At 42.2% G+C, this 19,860-nt stretch overlaps 1 protein-coding gene across 2 annotated transcripts in view; it reads left to right on the forward strand.

Moving 5' to 3' along the window:
* The window catches only part of Spire1 (spire type actin nucleation factor 1), a 175,713-nt gene that overhangs the window by 15,294 nt on the left and 140,559 nt on the right, over nucleotides 1–19,860 (forward strand). For both annotated transcript variants that reach the window (XM_048363613.1, XM_048363614.1), the window contains exon 2: nucleotides 11,385–11,419. In XM_048363613.1, the coding sequence (XP_048219570.1) occupies nucleotides 11,385–11,419 (35 nt within the window). The remainder of the gene's footprint in view (nucleotides 1–11,384; nucleotides 11,420–19,860) is intronic.

Raw genomic sequence — 19,860 nt, forward strand, 5'->3', positions numbered from 1 at the left:
TTGATGAACTGTGTTATGTTTCTTTGTGATTTGTGCATCTGGAGATCTGTGGATGGCTTCTCAGGTTTGGTTTATAGCTCTGCCCTCCCTCCTGCATAGGCGTGTCTACCAGAGCAGGTGCTGCCGCTGTCCACCCACCTGTGCGGGGTATGCCTACCATAGCAGGCACTGTAGCTGGGGGTCCCGCCCACCTGTGCACTGTGCTCCGGCTACAACAGGCGTTGGTGCTGTGGCCCCGTCCACTTTAGCGGGATACACCTCCCAGAGCGAGCCCTGGGTTGTTGTGTTGTGTTTGAGCCCTCCTGCGAGTCCGTTGTGGGGGGCGGTATGTGTGGGGCCCAGTGGGATCAACTGGGTGCAGGTTAGCACCCTCAGACTGCGCCTCCGCTGCGGGGGGGGGGCACGATCAGGCCCAGGTGTCCCTGCTGTGCTGGTATTGCCCACCAGCGCCTGTGATTTTAGTTGTAAAAGTCCACGAGATCCAGGCACCTCGGGTGGGGCTTGCACTGCTGGCCATCCCCTGGCCCCTGTTGGGAAGGGGGCAGGGCTGATTCTGCCAGCTCAGGATCCTGTGCGGCCTTGGGGCTGCTCCGCCCTTCCCCTGCTAAACTGACTTCCCAGCGCCTGATGGGAGCTTCCCGCCTGATTTGGGGGTTCTTTGTTCCCTCGGGGTGGGGAGGGGGAGGAAGGGAGATCTAGCTTCTTTGTAGGGTTTGGGTCTCTGGTAGCTGGTCTCCCACTGGGGGAGGGAGGGTACTGGGGGACTCACTGATCCTGGATTCTGTGTGTGTCCCGCGCAGCTGTTGGTCCTTCAGGGGGTGGCGAAGTGTGGTGGTGGCGTCCCCGGCTCCCCCCTTCTGCTGCGCTGGGTTCCCCAGCCGCCTTCCGTCCGATCTCGCTGTGGACCTGAACTTCTCGTCGCTGCCGTCGCCGTATGTCTTGGTCCGCACTCTCCCTGGTGTCCGTGGGGTCCCGCTGTCTGGACGCTGCGCTCCTGGTAGCCTGCCGATCGCCAGGATCCCCTTTCCCAGCCTGTCCCTGTTCAGGCCAGGGTCGGCTGGTGGGGGGAGGGTGCCCCGGAGATTTTCCGGCTCCGTGTAGGTTTTCGGCTCTTCTTTTTTACTCCTTTGTCTTTTCCTGCGTATCTCCACTGCTTCTGGCTCGTGGTTTTGCTGGGTTCTTGATGGGGTGTTGGGTGTTGGAGTTCGCAGCTCGCTATTCAGTTGGAGTGAGTCGGGGTGCCTCCCTACTGTGACGGTGCCATCTTTTACCACTGTGTTGCAATTTTTGTGACATGATTTCTCTTATTCATTTCACCAGTATTTGAATGCTTAGCAAGTTTACGATGCTAGATGTTGAAGATCCACCGAGGAATGAGTCGCATGCATACCTATGAGATGCTCACAGATACACAGCATTAATACTACAATACAGTGCAATAGTTTCACAAAAACAGACATGTGTAGAACACTGTATGAGCCCAGAAAGAGAGCGGCTGACTTTGATAGGCAAAATCACATGGCAGTTTAGTTTCCGAAGGGAAGAGCAATGTGGGAAAAGAAAGAACATATGAGACAGAAGCACCTAAGGAGAAAGGTTTAGGACATCATATAGTATCCAGAAGACATCCTACCATTCACATGATGGATGATCAGTGTGGCATTTGTGCACCCACTTGCCCATACCGAAAGCAGACATAGCTTGCTAATCAGTCATGGCATTTTTGCTGCTAGATTCATAAGTGGCCTTTGAATTCTCAGCAGGGTGCTTCAGGCAGCCATTACCAATTACGTGGACTTGGCCTTCGAGGTTAAACCTGTTTGCCTACCCTGTAGTGGGTGTTTACCATGCGGGAGCATGGGATGTGTGTGGGAGTGGAGCGGTAGTGAGACAGGCTGACGGGCTGGAAGGGCACACTGTCTGGGATTAGATTATGAAGGACTCGGTACCACACTTGAGATTGTATAAGGGGTTGGATAGGCAGTGGATAGCCATATAAGGAAGTTAAAACTAGAAAATGATGTAAGCAGATTACTCTCAGACTGTTGTGGACAGCTGTGCCTTTAAGAGGCCACAGCTGGCTTTAGCCTTTAACAGGAAGAGAAGCCCCAGCCCCTGGGGCGAGCACGTGTCAGCCCTTGGGGGATTGTGGTCCCCGCCCACAGAGGAAGTTACATGACATCCCCTGATGGGCAGCCCAGCTCATCCAGTTAATCACCCCAAGTCCTTCCCTTTCCCGCCATTACCGCTCTATAAACCCCCCTCCCAATTAAATCCTTCTCCCCACCCTCTGGGAGGCGGAGACCCATTCAACCATCCAACCGTCTCCCCGATATCTTTGTCCTGCGGCTCCTGACACATTATGGGGGGCCGAGGAAGGGATTTCAGCATCCCACTTCAGCTTAGAACAGTCCGGTAAGGACATGCCTTACTCCTTCTGCCGATATGAGGGGTAGGGTGGAGTTTCTTCCATAGAATCGAGGTTCAGGCATTCCCCTGGGAGATGGGGGGAGGTAAGGGGTCCTAGAGACCCCAGCATTTGGGCATCTCCTCTGGAGAAGTGAGGAGAAGGGGTCCTCAGAGGCCCCGACATCAGACCACTATGCAGGCTTTGTAGACGGTGTCTTGAATTGAGTGATATTGGGGACAAAGACACCATTTGGCAGTAAGTTCTTTAGATCTTACTGATCTTTGAGTTGCTAAACTAGTTAGGAATATTGTGGCTGTTCAGAGAAGGCTTGATGGAGGGTTGAAACAGGGAGATTGAGAATGATTTAGGAAATGGCATACGCTGTGGCTATTAAGATTTTGACCTGTGAGAAACTGGAAGGAGCCCTTACAGGTTCTCAGGAAGGCAGGAGGGTAGGTTAGGGTGGGAAGGTAATGACTTAGGCTTTATGGAAATTAAGTTGCCCTGGAAAATATTTTTCCTATAGAGTCATGTTGATGACTCCTGTGTTCTCTTACTCTTCTAGATAGTCTCAGAATCGTTTAATGTCACATGGTACCATGGGAAGAGTATAGGAATTAGTTACCACAGATGTGGTTTGGATTCTTGGCTTTGAGGCTTATTGCTTAGCTATAACCTCAGGTAAGCCATTTCACCTCGCTGATGTCCCCACCCCTATACTGGGGTTTGAACTCTGTGCCTCAAACTTGCTAGATAGATAATCTACCACTTGAGCCATGCCCTCATTCTTTCACTCTGTAAAATGCGAATAGTGTTTGCCAAGCCCCTTTTATAAAATTGGATAAAATGAGGACTAGCTGAGCATTTTGTTAGCTTCTTATATTACAGAGCCATAGTGACAAAACAGCATTCTGCTGGCATAGAACAGGTACACGGACCAGTGGGATGGAGTACAAGACCAGAATTAAGGCCCTATCTCCACAAGCTTCCCCGGACACACAGCAATGGATGGTGCTGGGAAAACTTTCTCTTACCCTATATAAAAATTAATATAAAGTGGGATGGGAATGTAGTTTAGTGGCAGAGTATATGGAGCTCTGGGTTTGATTCCTCAGTACCACATGCATAGGAAAAGCTGGAAGTGGTGCTGTGACTCAAGTAGTAGAGTGTTAACCATGAGCAAAAGAAGCTCAGGGACAGTGCCCAGGCCAAGTTCAAGCCCTAGGACTGGCAAAAAAATTTTTTTTAATATAAAATGGATGAAAGACCTAAATGTAACAACCGAAACCTTAGGATTACTGCAGGAAAACATACATGTTGCTTTTCTGAGGATTTCTTAGGAAACCAGAGAAAAAATTGGGAACTGAGATTTAGCAAATTAAGACATCTCTGTACAACTAAGGAAGATGTGCAAGTAAAGTGCGCATGTGCATTACACAATATTAAGAAATATATGGAGAAATGTTCAACATCCCTGGCAAAGAGGAAGTGCAAATCGGAACTACACTGACATTCCATCTCATCTCAGAATGACAATTATCAAGAAAATAAAATCAGTGTTGGAGGAACTGCTATTCACAGTTGGTAGAAATGCAAATTGTAGTATGGCCACTCTGGAAGTCAGTGTGGAGGTTCATGAAAAAAACAGAAGTCCAAAATGATCTTCCTATTCCATTCCTGCCTGAGTGCACATTAACAAAGGAATTTCAGTCATCGTATAATGATGCCCACATACCCACCTATGTGTATAGCAGCACTGTGCACAATGGCCAGGTTATGGAATCATCCTTGGGGTCCAGCAGTTTTATCCATGAATGGTTTTTTTTTTTTTTTTTTGCCAGTCCTGGGCCTTGGACTCAGGGCCTGAGCACTGTCCCTGGCTTCTTCCCGCTCAAGGCTAGCAACTCTGCCACTTGAGCCACAGCGCCGCTTCTGGCCGTTTTCTCTATATGTGGTGCCGGGGAATCGAACCTAGGGCCTCGTGTATCCGAGGCAGGCACTCTTGCCACTAGGCTATATCCCCAGCCCTTTATCCATGAATGGATAAAGCACACACACACACATTCATTCACACATTATCCAGCCATAAGGAAGAATTGTCAATTTCAGGAAAATGAATTGAACTGTCATTATCATGTTAAGTGTAACAAGCCAGATGGATAAAGACAAATACCACATGAACTCCATCATCTAGAATCTAGACCTCAAAAAACAAAACTCAAGTGTAAAAGGAGTGAGAGACTGATTGAGGGCAGGAAGCCATGGACTGGGCCAGTGGAAATACTGGAAGGGGATAAGGTGAATTATTGTAATGAATTTATTATAATAAAGCACTTTGCATGCATGTCTAAAGATAGAATAATGAAACATACAAAATTATTTTTAAAAGGTGGGAGGTAGGATAATAGAGGGGTGAATTTGATCAGAGTACGGTATGTGGGTGATAGAAATAGCAATAGTACAACTAATATATGTGGGTGATGGAAATAGCAGTAGTATAACTAATATATGCAAATACATGCAGAAACACTGTGTTCAGTGTTTCAAGCCTTGGGTATACTAGGCAAGGCTGTACCACCCCAGCCCAACCTACATGGTGTTTGTAGCTTGAATCAGATCTATGCATATCTTGATTGAGGCTATGGATGGCAGAGTTGTGATGTATCTAAAGGTGGAAAGAAGCTGTGATGGGACTCTTGCTGTCATAGTGGGAGAGGACAGTAGGGGTGGGCAGAGGGTGGATGGAGTGTGTGAAAACCTGACCTTCCCCATTAACAGGGAACACTGGAACATTCAAGGTTGGCACTGTTAGCAGATCTCTGCCTCCATGATGTATTTGACTTGGAGCAGTTCCCCTCCAAGTTCTCCCTGCTCTTGAAAGAACTGATATAGTGCTTGTGATTACAGTGTACTTTGGAGGTTTCTTGATATTTCAGCAATATTTAAAATACTGTTAGTCGAGAATGCTTTAACCCACACCTATATGGTTTACAAGAGGTACCACCGATTCCTTTATGTCTGTCCTCTGACCCAAGGCTGTGGCTAACACTGCTAACTCTCTGGATATACACTTCATCTTCTACTTGCCCTCTGGACTTTTCTGAAGATTCTGTTTTAGATAGCCATTGGCAATTAGGTAGATTTAGCATATGTGGTGAAACCTATTTGCTTTACAAGCTTGCAGTATCATCAAATTACATAAGAGAGACAAAGTTAAGTACTTGACTTAGGTTGAGAAAAGTTATGCTGAAGTTTTTCTATGTAAAATACTTACTGGTATCTCTGTAAGGTAATAGTAAGGTTGCTGCATAGAAAAATGCTAATAATTAAGAACACATGCTTTAAAAAAATGTAGATTTTTAATATAGTACCATAGAGTAGGTTGGCAGGGTCTGAACCAAACTTATTTGTAGATATGGGGTGATGTTGTTGGTGACACTTAACTTCATGAAAGGGACAGAAATCATGATGTTAGCCCATAAACCAGGCAGTTTCTGCCTCCACAGTCAGCCAGAAGGTGCTGGTAGTACCTGTGAGAGCCAGAAAGCAGCCTGTGCTGGGGAGATCAGACCTGGTGGGGAGGATTCTAGTATTTGGGAAAGTGGTCAGCCATAAAAAGCTAAGATTTTCTTTTGTCCTATTCTCTCCCTTCCCCTTTCCTCCTGTAATGTTACACTGCAGTTTGAACTCAAGGACTTGTATTTGGTAGTTTGTTTGTTTTTGAGGTAAGTTCACAATGCAAGGATACACTATCTGAAAAATGAAGTTGATTTATGGCAAAGATGACTTGAGGCTGAGGGTTCTGGAGCTTGGCTTGGGACAGTCTGCAGATGGGGGTCAGGAATATAGGTCAGGATACAAACTCAGGCAAATGCCTTTCATGAATGAAGAAGTGAACGAGTACATTTTCCTTGAGCAGCATTGGAATTAGAAGTTATATCTTGCACCAGAAACTCAGCCAGAATCAGTTATCTGAAAGAGCAACAGTGTTACATAAGCAAACATAGAATGTATCTATGTTTCTTCAAGCTTCTGTACTTATTTGAAATGGTCAGTCTGTGCTCTGAATTCTAACAAAGGTGGTGCAGTCTATAGTACACATTGATTATTCAAGAGATTCCTTTGGGGGGGGTTATTTTATTTTATTTTGTTTCTTATTTATTGTCAAAGTGATGTACGGAGAGGTTACAGTTTCATATGTTAGGTCTTAGGTACATTTCTTGTACTGTTTGTTACCTCCTTCCTCATCCCCCCCCCCCCCCCGCTTAAGAGATTCCTTTTTTAAGAAATGAGAGTGTAAAGCTTAAATACAGCTTTTTTCCCCTTTGCTCATACTTATTAGTCAAGAACAAGAGTCAGTAAATCAGAGTGGTACTTAGCCAAATTTGTTGTAGCATTCACACCCATGGTTGCGAGTCCTGACCCTTAGTTTCAGTTTAGGACACCTACCAACTCTGTCCCTTAGTGGACCCTGAAAGTCCAGGGTGGCTGGGCAGGGTGGCCAGTACAGGGTCACAGACCTAACTATTGATGACTCATTTTAGTTTTCAGAGTTTGAGCTGCCTTTGCTGTAGCATTGAGAGGCTTATACCATAGTCCTCAGATCTAGGCTGCCAACTCGCGTATTACATATAAAATAAGTATGGATTAATTTTAGGGAGTAATGAGACTGCTTATGAATAATAACTTAGCTTCTTAGAATTTAAAAGGGCATTCTGGGAGTTAATTTGAATACCATATGATTTTTGAAATATCCAGAGAAGTCTGGATAGATATCTCTTGTCATGTTTTTAAAATACATTTCTGGTGAAGATGTTGAGAGTAATTTTCCTCAAACTTTGGATCCTTGAAAAAAGCAAAATCAGAACATTTCAGTGAAAATTTTAACCAGTTTCTCCATGTAAGAAGGTAAAAAACCTGCAACAATTGGCTTCATTCTTAAAATGCCATTAATTCTGGCAGAAGAACTTTAGGGGTCAGGTAAGACCCCTGGGGTTCTCAGGCTATAAAAGATGATCACTAGCCCATTGAAAGAATGAGAGACCCAAGAGATAGATAAGGTCCCAGTGACTCCTCCCTATGGCCTGTCCTTATCTCAAGGAAAGCTTAACTTATTTGTCAAGTTTCATCTGTGTTCTGCCCCCAGAATAATGCAGGAGGTTCAGAGGCAGGAGACTTCTGGGACTTACCAAAAGCTGAGTGATGGGTTTTGCAGTGGAGACCTAGGAGATAGTCTCAGACCTGTGAGAGGCCAAGTGATATGTTACTTATGCTTCTCAGGTTTAGAAAATCCAGCAGCCTATTCACATTTGAATTTCCAAAACATCCTAGTAATTGAAGACTTGAAATCCATGAACAGCATCTTTATTCCATTAACATTATACATAAACTTACATGTTCATGTATCAGTCTTTTTCCCTAGTATATAAGTAGTTTTTAATGATTTATTTTACCCTTTCAGATCTATCATATCACCTAATGTGAAGTAATTATTTAATTGGAAGAACTAGCTCACAGTAACTGTAATATAAGGCCGACCATGAGCCTAGGTTGTAGAATGTAGAGTTGGGGTAATTCTAGGCCTGAGAGGACCTCCTTAGATCTTTTTTTGTTTTGTTTTGTTTTTTGGCGAGTCCTGGGCTTGGACTCAGGGCCTGAGCACTGTCCCTGGCTTCTTTTTGCTCAAGGCTAGCACTCTGCCCCTTGAGCCACAGCGCCACTTCTGGCCATTTTCTATATATGTGGTGCTGGGGAATCGAACCCAGGGCTTCATGTATATGAGGCAAGCACTCTTGCCACTAGGCCATATTCCCAGCCCCCTCCTTAGATCTTTAAGACAGAGGTAACTGGCCTTTGAAGAAAGGCTCAGAAGTGGACAAATGAAAATCCCTTGCTGTTGTACTGGCAGTTCCCAACTTGAGTTCATGTTGGAAGAATGCATTTCTGCTAGCTAGCTGGGACAGCTCTCCTTCACCTTCTTCCCTGTCTCCAGTGGCCCTTGGAGTGGGAAGGGACGAGTGGGCCAAGAAAATGGCACCAGCCCTTGTGACATGACATCCAGGGCCTTGTGTCCTTCCAGCTCTGCCACCCACTCTTGTTATACGCAGAGTCAGGCTCTCGGATTACTCATCTATAAAATGAATGAATTGGGCAAGACCACTGCCATGATTCCTTTAAGTTCTCATGTCATGTGATTGGGATTTCTGGTTTGTGGGTCAGCAAATGGACAGAGTTGTGTAGGCGGGCACACACTTTGTGCTTACAACTGTAGCATAGTTTCATGAGGTACTCACAAGTTCCCATTGGATAACCAGGAGCAGTTGCACACTCAACAAAAGTGTTGGCATCCTCGCAGGAACACTTTCAATTTTGTAACAAATGTCATTGAAAGGAATTTAATTTCAAGGGACGCATGCCCTTTTAACATCGCCCTATCATTCCTCAAGTATTTCATTATTTTCTAGTGCAAAAAAGATGTTGTGGGCTTTTCTTGCCATTTCCCTGTGCAGCGTTGGAGTCGGCCAGTCTCAGGAGGAGTCGGGCTGAGGGGGATGGGTGTAAAATGAGGTTCTTCCATTTTTGGTAGACAGAAGTAGGAAATGTATGGGTTTTTTTTTTTTAATCTGGATAATCCTTCTGTTTCTGGATAATACTTCCATAGAGCTTTCCCTCTTCCTCCCTCATGTTAGGTTTGTGTATTTTTTCATCACTGCATTTATCATTTGCTTAATACTAGAACACTTGCAAAGTGGGGCTCGCAACTAATAACCAACCAAATCCAGTGCCCTCTTTTTTTAAGAACGTGTCCTATTGAGATGTACATCTGTGCACTGTTAGTGCCGTTGCTCCTTCTGGTAAAGTCTGGCCTGGTACCTCTGTTCTTCCTGCGCAGAGTAGGCATGCAGGTCATGTTTGCTGAGAGGTATGCCATGCTTTTATTTGAGCTGTTCCTGTCCACTGATGCCTTCCTAGGTTAATTACCAATTCTAAAGGAGTTATAAACATTAATATCATGAATAAACAGTCAAAAAATGAATAAAGTACATAATATATAACCATGTACTAGTGTAATTTTATATAACATATGTGATATATATGTATATTTTGAGTGTGTGTGTGTGCACGTGCGTGTGTGCATATGGGTGCATGTGCCAGTCCTGGAACCTGAACTCAGGGCATAGGCTCTGTGCCTGAGCTTTTTTGCTCAGGGCTAGCACGCTGAACATCTCCACTTTTGTTTTTTTGGTGGTTAATTGGAGATAAGAGTCTCCCAGACTTTCCTGTTAAAGCTGGCTTTGAACTACAATCCTCAGATCTCAGCCTCCTGAGTAGCTAAGCTGGATTACAGGCGTGAGTCACCATCACCCAGCATTCATGTATTAATCACATCTTAGTATAGAAGGCTTCGAACCTTGTTCCTCAGAGCTCAGCTTCCTTAATAGCTAGGATTATAGGCGTGAGCCACTGGCGCCTGGTTTCTTGGTCTTAAGTTTTAACTGTTTCATATTAGGATAGTGATGAGAAATTTCAGGTTTCAGCTTTTTTTTTTTAATTTAAAGAGTTGGGTGGAAAATAAAAAGCATGATTTTTCTTTAGTGGTGTTACTATGGACTCTTAAGGTGTGTGAAGTCTAGATCTGAAGGGTAAAACAAAAACAAAAACAAACATTGAGCACGGTGGCATATATCTGTAACCTAACAACTATGTGGGAAGAGCAGGCAGAGGGACCATAAGTTTGAGGCAGCCTGGGCTAAGTAGCATTATTATACCTCAAAAACACAACATGCAAAATCCCAAAGGCTGGAGGTGGTAGAGTACTTGCCCTCGCACATGAGAGGCTCTCAGTTCAGGCCTCTGCAGAAAAAAGTTGCAAGGGTGTCAGAATCTCCACCGTGGAGCAGGCTTGGGGTGAGAGGCTGGGAAAGGCAGGCCTGGTGAGGAGGGCAGTGGGGGGGGGGGGGCGCCGGCAGGTATCCCAGACAGTGACACCCAAGAAGTGGAGAAAGGAGAAAGTGAGTTTTGTAATACCCACTATACAGGAGTTATCATTCTTTTTGTTAAGGCTGTTTAATAAATTGTTCTTTCTTAAAGTAAATGGCCACTTTTATTTTGAAATGTTTGTTACTCAGATGAAATACAGAGTTGTACAGATACCAACTGTAATATTAGTAAAGTGTTGTTAAAGTTCTAGTGTGGGTTGTGTGTGTGCATGTGCATGTGTGTGCACGCATGTGTGCATTTGCTTTTAAACACCATGCCTTACAACTAGATAGCTCAGGGTGGCCTGGACCTTGAGCTGATGTGTCTCGCCTCAGTCCCAGAGTGCTGGGGTTAAAGGCATGTACCACCACACCCATCCTGTTCTGTTTATTCTTTGGGTGATCCTTATTGGAAGAATTACTAAGCTATATGACTTTAATCATATGTTAAAGAAAAGCAGCCACCTGTATAATAGAAAATAGTTTGAAACAAATGGAAATATATTTGGTATGAAGTCCAAGAGTCTTTAAAAAGTCTTCTTAGAACATGTTCTAAATGCCTTTAAACCGTTTCAGGGCATTTAAAAAGCCAGACTTTAAAAGTATCTTATTTTCCTTTGATTAATTTATATATATGCACATTTAATATGTGAATGTTTTTAGATCTCATTACACCTAAAATATAATGGGCTTACTTAACCTGAATCTCTGAGCAAGATCTTTTGGTTATTTGGTCATTTATTCTAGGCACTTCTTATTTGCATAGATGTATATTCTTTAAAAAAATTATTTTTATTATAAAGGTGATGTACAAAGGGGTTCCAATGAAATAAGTCAGGTAAAGAGTACATTTTTTTTGGATAATGTCATCCTTCATAAATGTTTTCATATGGCTTCATAAAATAAAGCCACAATGTGAGTAACTTAAGTGTATTTATCAATGATTTTGAAAACCTCAAGTTCTTTGGAAATAATCTTTCGTATTTTTATTGCAGGTAAATTGGGATCTTCACATTGTACAGAAACAGAGGTAAGAGAAAAGCTCTACTTCTAGTAGTACGTCTGCAGTCATGCTCAGGTGAACGTGAGTGCTTTCTAATAAGGGGTGTTGAGAACAGGTATGGGCCTGTTGTGTTTAGGAAGAATACACTGGGAAGGAAAGTCAGTTGCCTTTGTCCACATATTTATTTTGTCAACAGATATTATAAAGAATTAAACATAGCTTGAAATTTTTTCTGCATTATTATTTGTGAATTGAGGTAGTTAAGATCCAGTCAAGATTCCCTTGAATAGGAGCTATTTTACACTAAATTAATTTTTTTCATATTTCAATCTAGTGTATAATAGAAGTATCATTAATATGCAGTGAGATAAGATCTTTGTTATTTTCTGCAAGTATGCTTATTTAAGAGTTTAAATAATTATATTCAGCATTCTGACTGTAAACCCTGGGAATTCTGAGAGATTTCTTATGTTCCTTTGGGAGCTCCAAGGATGCCCTGCCGTGCTAGGGCAACATGGGTGTGTAAGTTCTTTGCAGTCCTTACACTGAGGTTGCTAAACATTTAATGGCAATGCCCAAATAAAGGACTTAGGACATTGAATTCCTAATTTCATAATATATCTGTGTTTGATAAAGGTTTTAGTAAATTTAACTGTTGTTTTGGGTACAATGCAATCTTCCCAAGGGATAATATTGTTTTATCAAAAAGAAAAAATGTCTTTTTTGCCTTCAGTTCATTTTGTATTTTCTTCTTCAACTTTAAAAGTTAGAGATAACTTTACCAAATCAGTTATAAAAATAGATAAAAACTTAAAATTTTTATATTGCTAGTTTTGATAGGGTGTTTATCAAGGAGTAGATATTATTTGAACCTGAAAGATAGTTCCGTCTGTGGTTTCTACTTGTACATTTTTCTAGCTGTGCAGTTTTGAGCAAGTCCTGTTTTTCCTCCCAAACTTTTTGTTTCTTACCTATAAAATGTTAATTACCCCTACTAACTACATAGGGTTATAAAATTTCAAATAAAAAATATATGTGGTATATTTATATCATCACTTCATTAAGTGATGATATAAATGCACTTAGCATTTCTGCCTTTAGATATTGACAGGTGGAGATTTCACATACAGGACGTTGGCATAAGTCTCATTATTTTGCCTTACTGTATTGTGATGTAATTCTATCATGTGATATGATATTATATTGCCACAAAATCAAGACAGTGTTAGCATCAGTTGCCAGAACTCTCTCCCATTTGTCCAGCTCCCTGCAGAAGCTGACTTGAGGTCTGGCTGACTGTTATCTGGCCCATTAGAGAGTTGTTGTTTTTTTATAAACACAAACTTTTTGACAAGGTGTTGTGCAAAAAGGGAATAGTTACAGAGTAGGGCAGTGTGTACATTTCTTGTGATATCTTATACCCTGTTTTTCTTTCCCTTCCCTAGGTCAGGTAGACATATATACAATACCCAATGTACCAAGAACATATACAGTAGCCACGTGGTCTACGCCCAAGAAAATTTGCCTAGGGCTTTAAATGTAATGTCGATATTAGACAATATGTCGATAGTAGTCTTATATAAATGTACATACATAGCTTTTGAGCTATTGTATTCCACTGAGAGGTCAATTTTTGACCTTTATATGTTGAGTAGTTGTTTGGTTTTAGTTACGTAATGTTGGGTCGCTGGCCCAATCCTGTGGGAAATACCATTTGACAAGCAGTTTTTGGTTTCACAGACCTGGTCTCTACTGTCTCTCCGTCACCCCTTCTTTTTTTTTTTTTAATTAAATTTTATTGATAAGATGATGTGCAGAGAGGGTATAGTTACATAATAAGGTAGTGAGTACATTTCTTGTCATATTTGTTACACCCTCCTTCATTTTTCTTTCCCTTCCCTGGTTCAGATAAGCATATATACAATATCCAGTGTACCAGAATCATATACAGTGACCACAGGGGGTACGTCAAAGGAAATTCACCTGGTACATTAAACATTGACAACAGTAAAATCCTCCTGTTTCCATCTCTTGGAGTTCATTTTGCTTAGCCTCATCTTATATAATCATATGTATGTAGCTGTTGAGACCTTTTTATGTTTATTTAGTAATTGTTTGGTTTTAGAGAGATGATCTAAAGTAGCTGACCAAAATATGTAGAAATACCATTTGAAAAGAAGTTTGTTGCTTTACAGACATGATCTCTACTGTTCTCCCCTCCCCCTCCAACAACCACCTATCAGGGAGACCATGCGCCTTTGTCCTCTGTGCTCTAGGCTTGTCTCGCTCAATATTATTCATTCAAGATCTGACCATTTCCCTGTGAATGCCATTATTTTATCATTTTTTTGCCATTAAGATTACCTTTATTTTAAGTACACATTAAACAAGAGATTGATTATCTAAAATCAAATGTAACACTTTTGAAAGAGACATATTCTAAAATAACTGATTTCAATGACAAATTAAAAATTTACTGAGTAGTCTGATTTCTAAGTTTATCTTGCTGTTAATTTCATTAAACATATTGACTTTTTTCAGTAGGCAGACAATTATGTTTATTTTAGAGACAATATTTTTTGTTGATTATTCAGTAGAATTCATTATGTTACCTAATATGCACAGAATGGACTTTTCTATGAAATTATGTAGGATGTCATGTTATCTTCTCCATATTAATAACCTAATTGTATTTTCATATGTGCAAGTAAACTTTATGCGCAATATTCTTTGTTAGCTCTCTCTACTCTAGTTGCTGCTCACCACACAATCTAAGGCTGTTTTAAGAGTTCTTTTTTTTTAAAAAGGATTTACAGGGCTGGGGATATAGCCTAGTGGCAAGAGTGCCTGCCTCGGATACACGAGGCCCTAGGTTCGATTCCCCAGCACCACATATACAGAAAACGGCCAGAAGCGGCGCTGTGGCTCAAGTGGCAGAGTGCTAGCCTTGAGCAGGAAGAAGCCAGGGACAGTGCTCAGGCCCTGAGTCCAAGGCCCAGGACTGGCCAAAAAAAAAAAAAGGATTTACATTCACAAGGCTTTTATCCTGTTTGGGTTCTCCAATGCAAACTGAGTTTTCTTCCAGATGAAAGACATTCCACATCTATTACATTCCTAATGTTTCTCACATGTGTGAATTCTCTTAGGCCTGCTAAAGTGAGTTTTGGTTGAAAGACTTTGTGTTTACAAGGTTTCTCACCTGTGTGAATTCTATTATCCATGCCAAGGTCTGTCCACATTTGTTATATTCATAAGGTTTCTCTCCTGTGTGTTCTCTGATGAACATGAAGGTCTGTCCCACTTTTAGGTGAAAGAATTTCCTCATTTGTTACATTCGAACTTGCCGCTTGTGGTCCATTGTTCCTCCTCCAGGCTGGGAATTGGTTGAAATGATCCCAGGGTATTGCAGACACCAGAAATCTAGGCCATACGGGTAATGATAATACTATCCCATGAGCTCCACGTGCACCTTGGACACGCCATAGATGGTCCTGGGCTTGCGAACACAGAGGTCCGGGGTTGGGTTCCAGGAAGACCACCCCCCCAGACGACCAGCTGGGCTCCCCAAATGACCTGCAGGTGCAGCCGCCCGAGACGAGGAGCCAGGGTGGGAGCCGGGACACGAAAGCCGGGCCATGAGGTTTGTTTTCATGAATTCCAGTCATAGGTTTGAACTTGAGGTGTTTTTCTTTTCTTTTTTTTTTTGGCCAGTCCTGGGCCTTGGACTCAGGGCCTGAGCACTGTCCCTGGCTTCTTCCCGCTCAAGGCTAGCACTCTGCCACTTGAGCCACAGCGCTGCTTCTGGCCGTTTTCTGTATATGTGGTGCTGGGGAATCGAACGTAGGGCCTCGTGTATCCGAGGCAGGCACTCTTGCCACTAGGCTATATCCCCAGCCCTGAACTTGAGGTGTTTTTCTAATGGCTACAGCTCTACTACTTTTGTCTTGCTGGTGGTTAGAGATAAGAGTCTCAGGGACTTTCCTGCCTAGGCTGGTTTGCACCAGGATGCTCACATTTCAAGCTTTTTGTGTAATATTCTTGGTTTCCCATGGGACACTTATCTCCTGGATTGAGTAGATAGGCCATTACAAGGCAGAGGATCTGAACAGAGAGAGAGAGAGAGAGAGAGAGAGAGAGAGATCATGCCCCTTTGTTTTCTGTGTTCTAGGCTTGTCTCGCTCAACATTATTTGTTCAAGTTCTGACCATTTCCCTGCGAATAACAATATTTCACCATTCCTAATCACTATGTAGTATTCCATTGTGTATAATAGGTACCTTATTTTTTGGATCCATTCATCTGTGGAGGGGCATCTGGGTTGTTTCCATATTTTGGCTATTGTGAAGTGTGCAGCGATAAACATGGAAGTACAAATGTCTTTTTGATATCTTGGGACCTACTGTTCAGGATAGATGCCTAGGAGTGGTATGGCTGGGTCATAGGGTAGGTCTATATTGAGCTTTTTGAGAAACCTCCATACTGTTCTCCAAAGTGGTTGTACTAATTTGCACTCCCACCAACAATGGAGAAGGGTTCCTCTTTCCCCACACCCTCTCCAGCATTTGTTGTTACCTGAGTTCAGAGTATAGGCCATTCTCACTGGAGTGAGGTGGTATCTCAGGGTTGTTTTTATTTGCATTTCCTTTACTACCAGGGATGTTGAACATTTCCTCATATGTTTCTTTGCCATTTTTATCTCTTCTCTTGTGAAGTCTCTCTTTAGCTCCTTTGCCCATTTCCTAATTGGTTTAATGGGCTTAGAGGGGCTTAGTTTTTTGAGTTCTCTGTAGATGACAGATATTAGGCCTTTGTCTGTTGCTGTGCTGGTAAAGATCCTTTCCCATATCCTTGGCTGTCTTTCTATTTTGGTGGCTATGTCCTTAGCTGTGCAGAAACTTTTTAATTTGTAGTAGTCCCATTTGTCGAGTCTCTTCCCTATTTGTTGTGCCCCTTGGACTCTATTCAGGAAGTTCTCTCCTGTGCCTATAAGTTCTAGCGTCTTTCCTACTCTGTCCTTCAGTAGTTTCAAGGATTCAGGTCTGATGTTGAGGTCCTTGATCCATTTTGAGTTGATCTTGGTGCATGGTGATAGGCTTGGGTCTACTTTGAGTTTTCTGCATATGGCTGCCCAGTTCTCCCAGCACCAGTAGTTGAAGAGGCTCTGTTTATTCCATTGTATGTGTTTAGCTCCTTTGTCGAATATCAGCTGACTGTAAGAGTGCGGTTTTATTTCTGGATCTTTAATTCTAATCCATTGGTCTTTCGGTCTGTTTTTATACCAATACCAGGCTTTTTTTGTTATGATGGCCCTGTAGTAGAGCTTGAAGTCTGGTATTGTGATACCTCCTGCACTGCTTTTTTTGCCTAGAATTGCTTTGGCTATTCTAGGTCTTTTGCTGTTCTATATGAATTTTTTTTTTTTTTTTTTTTTTTTTGCCAGTCCTGGGCCATGAACTCAGGGCCTGAACACTGTCCCTGGCTTCTTTTTTGCTCAAGGCTAGCACTCTGCCACTTGAGCCACAGCGCCACTTCTGGCCATTTTCTGTATATGTGGTGCTGAGGAATCGAACCCAGGGCCTCATGTATATGAGGCAAGCACTCTTGCCACTAGGCCATATTCCCAGCCCCTGTTCTATATGCATTTATGGATTGCTTTCTCTATTTCAGTGAAGAATGTAACTGGGATTTTGATAGGGATTGCATTGAATTTGTATAACAATTTGGGCAATATGGCCATTTTCACTATATTGATTCTGCCTACCCATGAGCATGGGAGGTCTTTCCATCTCCTTGTGTCTTCTTTGATTTCCCTTATTAGATTTTTATAGTTCTCATTAAATAGGTCTGCCACGCCCTTGGTTAGGTTGATCCCTAGGTACTTTATTCTTTTTTTGGCTACTGTAAATGGAATTGTTTCCATAATTTCCTTTTCTGTTTGTATATTGCTGGTGTACAGAAAAGCTGCTGACTTTTGTGGATTGATTTTGTATCCTGCTACTTTCCAAATTGGTTTATTAGGTGTAGGAGTTTGGGGACTGAGTTTTTTGGGTCCTTCAGATACAAGATCATGTCGTCTGCGAATAGGGATTACTTGATTTCTTCCTTGCCGTTGTGGATCCCTTTGATGTCCTCCTCTTGCCTTATTGCTATGGCTAGGGATTCCAGCACTATGTTGAAAAGAAGTGCGGAGAGTGGGCATCCTTGTCTTGTTCCTGAGTTTAGGGGGAATGATTTAAGTTTCTCTAAATTTAATATGATGTTAGCAATTGGTCTTTTGTATATGGCTTTTATTGTTTTGAGGAATGTTCCATCTATTCCTGTTCTCTCCAGAGCTTTTAGTAAGTATGGATGTTGTATTTTGTCAAAGGCTTTTTGGGCATCGACTGAGATAACAATGTGATTGTTGATTTTAGTTCTGTTTATGTGGTGAATTACATTGATTGATTTACGGATGTTGAACCATCCTTGTGACTGTGGGATGAAGCCTACTTGGTCATGATGTATAATTTTCTTGATGAGTTTCTGGATCCTGTTAGCTAATATTTTATTGAGGAGCTTTGCGTCTGTGTTCATTAGTGATATTGGTCTGTAGTTCTCCTTTTTTGTTGGGTCTTTGCCTGGTTTGGGAATGAGTATATTAGCTTCATAGAATGAGTTTGGGATTTCTCCCTCTGTTTCTTTTTTTTTTTTTTTTTTTTTTTTTTTGGCCAGTCCTGGGGCTTGGACTCAGGGCCTGAGCACCATCCCTGGCTTCTTTTTTGCTCAAGGCTAACACTCTGCCACTTGAGCCACAGCGCCACTTCTGGCCATTTTCTGTATATGTGGTGCTGGGGAATCGAACCCAGGGCCTCATGTATATGAGGCAGGCACTCTTGCCACTAGGCCATATCCCCAGCCCCTCCCTCTGTTTCTATTTCGCAGAAGAGTTTGAGGAGTATTGGTATTAGCTCCTCACTAAAGGTTTTATAGAATTCGTTGGTGAATCCATCTGGGCCTGGGCTTTTCTTTGTTGGGAGGTTCTTGATTACCCCCTGTATCTCACAGTAAGTTATTGGTTTATTTATTTGATTTATTTCTTCTTGGTTCAGTTTGGGCAGTTTATACTTCTATAAGAATTGATCCATTTCTGTAAAATTACTGGTATTTAGTGAGTAGCGGTTCTGGAAATAGTTCCTTATGATTGTTTGAATATCGTGTGTACTTGTTGTAATTTTTCCAGTGGAGTCCCTGATTTTACGTATATGAGTCTCTTCTTTTTTTGTAAGTCTTGTGAGGGGTCTGTCAATTTTATTTATTTTCTCAAAGAACCAGCTTTTAGTCTTATTTAGTTTTTGAATGGTCTTTCTATATTCAATCAGATTTATCTCTTCTTAATCTTTGGGATCTCTCTCTTCCTAGTCGTTTTAGATTCTGTCATTTCTTGTTTCTCCAGTTTTAGTTTCATCGTGAGGTTATTCACCTGCTCTGCTTCCATTCTTTTAATGTGAGTGCTGAGGGCAATGATCTTGCCCCTCAGTACTGCCTTAGCTATGTCCCATAGGTTTCTTTGTGATGTATTTTCATTGTCATTGTGGCTTATGAATTCGTTGATTTCATCTTTAATTTGGTCTGTGGCCCAAGTGTTGGATAACAGTGTGGGGTTTAGCCTCCAAGAATGTGTATAGCCTCTGTGGTAACCGTTGTTATTAAGGGTTACCTTTAATCCACTGTGGTCAGATATAATACATGGGGTGGCGTCAATACTTTTGTATTTGCTGAGGTTCTCTGTGTGGGCTATGACATGGTCTATTTTGGAGTATGATCCATGGGCTGCTGAGAAGAAGGTGTATTGGGTCTCTGTAGGGTGGAAGATTCTGTATAGATCTGTCAGATCCATTTGGGATATGGTGTTACTTAGGTCCTCAGCTCCCTTGCTGATCCTCTGGGTGTTGGATCTGTCTCTTGGAGAGAGTGGGGTATTAAAGTCACCCACTATGATTCTGTTTGGGTCTATCTCGTTCTGTATTTCTGTGAGAATTTGTTTGACATAGGTAGGGCCTCTTTTGTTCGGTGAGTATACATTTATCACCGTGATGTCTTGATTCTGGATTTTTCCTTGTATTAAAATGTAGTGACCTTCTTTGTCTTTTTGAGTTGATTTTAATGAGAAGTCCAGCTTGTCTGAGATCATGATGGCTACTCCTGCCGTTTTGGTAGGTGCGTTTGCTTGGAAGATCTTGCTCCATCCTTTCATTCGGAGCCTGTTTTTGTCTATTGCTGTAAGGTGGGTCTCTTGTAGACAACAGATGGCAACTTTTTGTTTGCGGATCCATTCTGCCAGTCTGCTCCTCTTTATTGGAGAGTTTATACCATTTATATTCAAAGAGATCAAGGATAAGAGTGTTTTTTTCTCCTTCCATTTTCTTGTTGGGCTGTTTTTCCTTGTCTTTAGTGAGCTGCTCTTTCTGTTGGGCTCTGGCTATTGTAGT

This window comes from Perognathus longimembris, chromosome 15, assembly GCF_023159225.1.
Source record: "Perognathus longimembris pacificus isolate PPM17 chromosome 15, ASM2315922v1, whole genome shotgun sequence".
Taxonomy (NCBI): domain Eukaryota; kingdom Metazoa; phylum Chordata; class Mammalia; order Rodentia; family Heteromyidae; genus Perognathus; species Perognathus longimembris.